A 6,875-nucleotide genomic window follows, 5' to 3' on the forward strand; every position below is an offset into this window, starting at 1 on the left:
AGTTAGCCTCGGCCAGTGAGTCCAACGAAGCAAGAGCACAAGGTCTTTCTAGATTCTTAGTCTCTAGGAAGCCAGCAGCTCTGGTGGATAGTTCCAGAAGCACCTGCAGACCAGAGTGCATGCCCAGGATTCACAGGGTGTGCTTGGGAACGTGCTCGGGGTGGCACCCCATCAAGTAAAGCTCTCTTGGCTTTCTAAGGACACAGGAGTCAATAAGATCATTCCATTGATTTCCAGCCCCAAACCTTCCTTAAAGCTTCCTTCACATCCTTGTTTCTCAAAGAGTAGATTAAGGGATTCAGCATCGGGATCACCACTGTGTAGATGACAGCGACCACGCGGTCCTGGGTCAAGGAGTAGCTGGATTTAGGGCGCAGGTACATAAAAAGAGTCGTGCCAAAAAAGAAGCACACAGCGGTGAGGTGGGATGTGCAGGTGGAAAACGCCTTGAACCTGCCTTGGGTTGAGTTCATCTGGAGGATGGCAATGAGGATTAAGAGGTAGGAGATCAAGATGGTGAGCGTGCAGCTCAGAAGGTTGAAACCCGCGAAGACGAAGAGCAAGACCTCACACAGCCAAGTGTCCACACAGGACAGGGACAGGATGGGTGGTCCATCACAGAAAAAATGAGTGACCACTTGAGCACCACAGAAGTTCAGACTGAAGATACAGCTCGTGTGGATAAGAGAATTGAGGAACCCTGCACTGTAGGAGCCCACGATCAGAGAGGCACAGACGTTAGGAGACATGATGCTGGGGTAGAGCAGAGGATTACAGACAGCGACATAGCGGTCATAGGCCATGGCAGCAATGAGATAGCACTCGCTGGTGGCGAAGCCCGCATAAAAGAACATCTGAGCCATGCAGCCAAGATAAGAGATGACCTTTCTCTTAGCCAAGAAGTTCAGCAGGGTCTGGGGGACCACCGTAGAAGAATAGCAGAAATCCAGGAAAGAAAGGCTCTTGAGGAGGGAGTACATGGGTGTGTGCAGAGTGACGCTCACATGGATTAGAAAGAACATGGTCAGGTTCCCTAGCACAGTGACGGAGTACATGGCCAGGAATACCACAAAGAGTAGCCTTTGAAGCTGGGGGTCACTGGTGAGGCCCAAGAGTTCAAACTCCATCTCTTGGCTCAGGTTTGTCCTTTCCATATTTGTTCAGTACTCTGGGGTGTAGACAGACAGACACCCAAGGCTCTTACAGTTTGCTCCTATTTTAAGGACAGCTTTCTGGAGATTAGGGTCTTTCAAAGAGATCTGGCCTAGTAGACAGGACTGCCATAGGAGAAGACCTTCTCTACTCGATTGGTTGATTAGTAAGCATTACTTGAAAAGCAATGGGAAATATAACAACTATATGAAATTAATCTTTTTTGAGATCATAAAAATTTAAATAATGAGACATCCACTCTTTGAATCCACATTTAGTTTTCTGTCCGCATAACTGTTTCCCTCCTAAGAAAGTCTCGAGTGCCTGATGGCAGGGAGCTCATAAGCTACAGGCAATATGTTCTCTGTAAGCCCAAAGTGAGCAGGGGCTTCTTCACTGACTATGTGTGTCACCTGTGGGATGGATTGAATGTCTCTGAGTTTCAGTTTTCTCATCTGTAGAGTAAGAACAGCAGTTATCTTAAAATATTGTGAAAACTGAGTGAGTAAAACACAAATCACTTGAACACAGACCAGCACACTGAGGAAATTCAAGGGATGCTTGAAATGACTGTTCTCACAGGGGAGACAGACCTACTGCATAAATACATGGGATAAACGGGATAAAGCAATAACAAAATTTAACGTAAAACCTACCACCCAATAGTTTAGATAGGAATATCTAAACATGCATAGCAAGAGCGAGTGAACAGGCTTTCCGGGGACCTGAAGGTCGTTCACTAGCTCAGCTGGACGTCCACCCCTAGGCATAGTCTGGTTCTAGCTACCATGGTTGCTAAAGATGATGGTGGGCGGAGGATACGGAAAGATGGGAGTGGTATAATGAACAAACTGACTTTGTGGACTAGGGATCATCCAACAAGGGAAAACTCCCACCCATGCCTATGAAAATACCCATCATTTCCAGTAAGCAAAAATCACCCCAAATTCAGGGGCTATTGGTAACAAGGATCAGGCCCCCTCTAAGGCTGAAGTCTGTAAAAATGTCTTTTCTGTTTAGAGAGTGGATCCTGTAAACATCACCCTCTCCCGGCTCTATTGGTCCTCTGGGTCCTGGAATGGTTTTAGTACCCAGTACTTTGTTGAGGACCCAATTCTTCAGGCTTTGAAGCCAGCAGGCATGACTAGGTAGGACAAAAACAGCAAATGTGAGCTCCTCTCCCTGTCCTGCAGGGAACGCATCTGTGGAAGATGTTGGGAGGATCCAGGAGCATCCAGAGTTGTACTGACTAACAGAAACGTTGGTTAATCCCACTGCTAGACTCTTCAGGATCTTGGCAGGACCAGGGCGGAAGACTCTAGATAGATAAAAAACTGAACTTAGCTGTGGGTAAGTAACTAAGGGACCATGTCTGTCAATGGAAGGCTGTGTGTGATAGTAAGAAAAGCATTTGTGGGGGGGGGGGGTAGAGAGATGGCTCCAAGTTTGAGGGTACTGAGTTCCAGAGGATCCAGATTCGGTTCTGAGCACCCACCTCAGACAGGTCACAACCACCTGTAACTCTAGTTTCAGGGGATCTGATGCCCTCTTCTGACTTCCATATACAAAAGTGGCATACACTCATGTAGAAACACACACATGCATATAATGATAATGATAATGATAATGATAATGATAATGATAATGATAATGATAATGATAATGATAATGATAATGATAATGATAGAAGCTACTTTTGGTAATGCCCAAAGATAGCATGCTCTGGTAGAGCCAGCACTGAAAACAGAGGGCAGACTTGAACACGGAGCTTCTGGAGCAGATGGAGAAGAGTGTGTCTTGACTTATTTCAAGTCGCTGGGATATAACATGAAGCTTACCTTATCCCAGTAGCTACTTTACAATGAACTCCAGTACTGCAGAATGTGGGGTTCTAGAGTTGAGCTGTTCACATCGTCAACCCCATTGGGTTCAGAAGCCAACTCAAAGGCGAATTACAGGACTTGAGAGAAATAACGGTGAAAGTCTGGGGAGGAAATAACTTACAAGAACTTCAAGAAAGTCAGTAGCTGGTCTTTAAGCATAGAGTAGAACTTCTCAAAATCCAACTTGGAATCTTCTTTCCTCGGGAACCTGTTTTAGTTTAGGTAACAACCCTCTCAGTATTTCTCAGATTGGAAAACTAGACAGAACCAGGAAAACAGCAACAAGAACCAACTTTGGAATGTGCCCAGCGCCTGGGTTGGGCAGATGAAGAGGACCCTCCAGTGGGGCAGCAGCTTATCTCTCTCCTCACTCATTGCTTACCACTCTTCTCCAGTCTGCACTAAATGAAAAATCCTGCAGAATCCAAAGAATTAGCCAAAAACAAAAAACAAAAAAAACAAAAACAGATTATAGAGAGGTTGGTATCTGGTATGCTTTGAAATAACCACTGTTCTGTGGGTGGCAGTTTGTACCTTAGAAAAGAAAACTTGAAGTGAGCTTTATTATTTTAAAAGGAGGAGGAGGGGCTGGCAAGATTGCTCAGTGGTTAAGGACACTAGCTGCTCTTCCAGAGGACCCAGGCTCCATTCCCAGAATGTATGTGGTGGCCCCAAACTATCTATAACTAGTTCCAGAGGATCCAATGCCCTTTTCTGGCTTCCTTGGACACAAAAGTGGTGCAATAGATATACACATAGGCAAAACACCCATACACCTAAAATAAAAAATAAAAATAAAAGATTAGGAGTGGAGTACCTAAGAGGTAAAGGAGTTGGAAGGGACCTTATTTATACTTGACTCCTCAATTTCCCGCCTGTGATAAAACAGTGAAGGAATATATGAAGGACCCCAGGCAGCAACACATCCAGAGATCTTAAAGATCTTTAGGCAACAGCAATTTTTAAACAGTGAGGTGTCTTACCCAGGGATCAATAGAGAACCTTACTATATGTGCAGGTCCCAGGTTTCAACTGCAGGAAATCTGATCCAATAGACCAACAGATGAACCAACAACTCCAATGATTTCACGATAGGTGGTCTCTGAACCTTAGGAATCACTAGACCATGGGGTGTCTACAGAGGACACAGACCTTCTTGAGCCCCAAATCCTTTCCTAACTTGCTGAAATTCTCTGTGTCCTGGATATCAGTAGGATGGTTGTCCTGAATGGTCTCTTCCATCCAGAAGCTATGCCAGTAGGTAATAATTCTCAGACATCTGGGCTACCTGGTTGTCATCCAACACCAGATGAGATGTTCTGTAAGCCGATCCCTAGCACACAACTTGATGGTACTGGATTTGCTCTGGAACTCTGAGCACAGACCTTCAGTGAAAGGACCATGAAGACAAAGGCAGGCTTTGTGTCTATTGACTAAATCTTGGGGTCTCATGGGGTAAGGAGTGAGGCAGCCCCCTTCTCTGTGAACCCCTCACCACCAGTCTTGTGTGGGCGAGAGGCTCCCCGGGGCCATCTTTCCCTCTGGGCCGCTCACAACTAGGAAGTGTTCATGATGGGATTTTAGGAGGCAGATGAGGTAGGGAGAATAATTGGTCCCACAAAGACCCATTAAAGTGTTTGTGATTTTGTTGTCTCCAAGGGTCTCTGCCCATGAGGAGTCAGGTGACAGAGAAACTGGGGATGAGGGGAATGGACCCCGCCAGATTCCCTGACAACGTATGGATCATCGCCCCAAAGAAATGCTTTACCTTAACTCGAAACTTAGTACTAGAGATTGTTTCCTGTGCTTACACTGTTCCAGCAAACTTGGTTCTCCTATGTCAGTTAACCAATAGACATCCACGCTTCAAATGAGATAAGAACAAAACCTCTGTCCTTCAAAGTCATGTTAACAGTACAAATTAGAGTTAGGTTACTTAGTTTCCAAATACTTGGGAATATTTTAGGGACCTTTGGTTGTTGGTCTCTAGTTTAATAGCATCTATTCAGAGCAAATACTTTGTATGGCTTGAATGTTTCTGAATTCACTGAATAAAATACAGCCTATGTTGAAAGGGGTGTATTCTCCTTTGTCGTGGCAGACTCTACAAACATCAATTAGGTCAAGTTGATTGATAGCATTGTTTAAGCAAAATACAGCCATTCAGTTTTCACACTGTCTTCTATTGGTCACTGAAAGGTAGTAGGTTGACATTTCTACAATAATGGATGTTTTCTTTTGATGCAGAACCTCACTATATAGCCCTGGCTGGTCCAGAACATATTATGTAGACTAGGCTGGTCTCAAACTCTTAGAGACAGTTGACTTTAATCTCCTAAATGTTAGGATTAAAGGCGTGTGCCACCATCGTGACAATCATGGATTTATTTCAGTTTTTGTCTACTGTATCCTGAAGTCTCGTTACTAGGTGCGGCTTAAGATTGGTCTTCCCTCTTGATAAACTTAGAAATCTAGACTCAAAAGTGTCTGTTGGGGCTACAGAGATATCTCAGGTTAGAAACACATGCCTGTCTTGCAGAGGACCCAAATAACTCTAGCTCCAGGGGAACCTGATTCCTCTGGCCTCCATGGACACCAGCATTCATATTCACAGACATATACATAATTAAAATAAAGCATATCTTTTAAAAAAAGTGTTTGTGATTTGTTTATTTGTTTTTGTTAGTTTTTTAGAGACAGGGTTTTTCTGTGTATCCCTGGCTGTCCTGAAACTCACTTTGTAGATCAGGCTGGCCTCAAACTCAGAAATTCACTTGCCTCTGCCTCCCAAGTGCTGGGATTAAAGGTGTGCTAATATTTTTTTATTTTGAAACATAGTTTGTCTGTTATGAATAATCACACCAGGTTTATTTTGGTTAGTATTAATGCTTCATGTCCTTTCTGTGTATCCTTGGCTGTCCTGGAACTCACTCTGTAGACCAGGCTGGCCTTGAACTCAGAGATCCGACTGCCTTTGCCTCCCAAGTACTGGGATCAAAGGTGTGCGCCATCACTGCCCAGTGCAAAGTCGAGGTCTTAAATTATGTACTCTTCCATTGCCCTGACTCAAAACAAGGCATGTATATCATTTGCTGAAAGCAGCAAATACAGAACTTGAAAGCAGCTTTCTAAAATCTTCCATAAAGGTTAAAAGCGTCCATTTATTGTTTGGTAAGCAATGTTTGTTATCTAGGTCACTTGGAGTCAGTGGGAGTCAGAGACTTAGTCCCTTGTAAACCTCTGTTAAAGATTTCTGTGAAGTTTCTCATTCCTTCCCCATGCGATGCTTTCTGTGCTGTTCAATGAACACAGAGCAAAGCCTTTCCTGAGGAACAGGCAGTCACACCACAGAAGCACAGACACAAACAGAAGCACAGACACAAACAGCTTACACTGACACACACAGTCACACAGTCAGGACAGAAGACACCGGGAACATGAAGTACAGAGTTTAAATCTAGACTCACTCTTCAATAAACTACTCTGGGGGAAATGCTTTTGTTTCTTTTCTTAATGCCACAATGATGTATTATTGCTGACCCAGAGTAAATCACTAATGGGAATAATCCACACAGGTTCTCTTTACGTGTATGGGTGTTTTTTCTGCATGTATGTCTGTGTACCACATGTGTGCCTGGTGCCTGAGGAGGCCAGAAGAGGGCATCAGGTCCCCTGGAGCTGGAATTATTACAGGTAGTTGTGAACAACCATGTGGGTGCTGGGAATTGAACCTGGGTTCTCTGGAAAGGCAATTAGTGGTCCTAACTACTGGGCTATCCCCCAAGCCCATACAACTGGTTCTTACTTGACATACTTGGGTTTGAGTTTGTGGTCATGTTG

General features: G+C 44.2%; 1 protein-coding gene across 1 annotated transcript; it reads right to left on the reverse strand.

Moving 5' to 3' along the window:
- Positions 1-218: 218 nt before the first annotated feature.
- Or5au1 (olfactory receptor family 5 subfamily AU member 1) lies at positions 219-1,154 on the reverse strand. The gene has a single exon (XM_006993437.3). It carries the CDS (start codon positions 1,152-1,154, stop codon positions 219-221), a length of 936 nt encoding a protein of 311 aa, XP_006993499.1.
- Between the last annotated feature and the right edge of the window lie 5,721 nt (positions 1,155-6,875).

This window comes from Peromyscus maniculatus, chromosome 9 (assembly GCF_049852395.1).
Source record: "Peromyscus maniculatus bairdii isolate BWxNUB_F1_BW_parent chromosome 9, HU_Pman_BW_mat_3.1, whole genome shotgun sequence".
Classification (NCBI taxonomy): domain Eukaryota; kingdom Metazoa; phylum Chordata; class Mammalia; order Rodentia; family Cricetidae; genus Peromyscus; species Peromyscus maniculatus.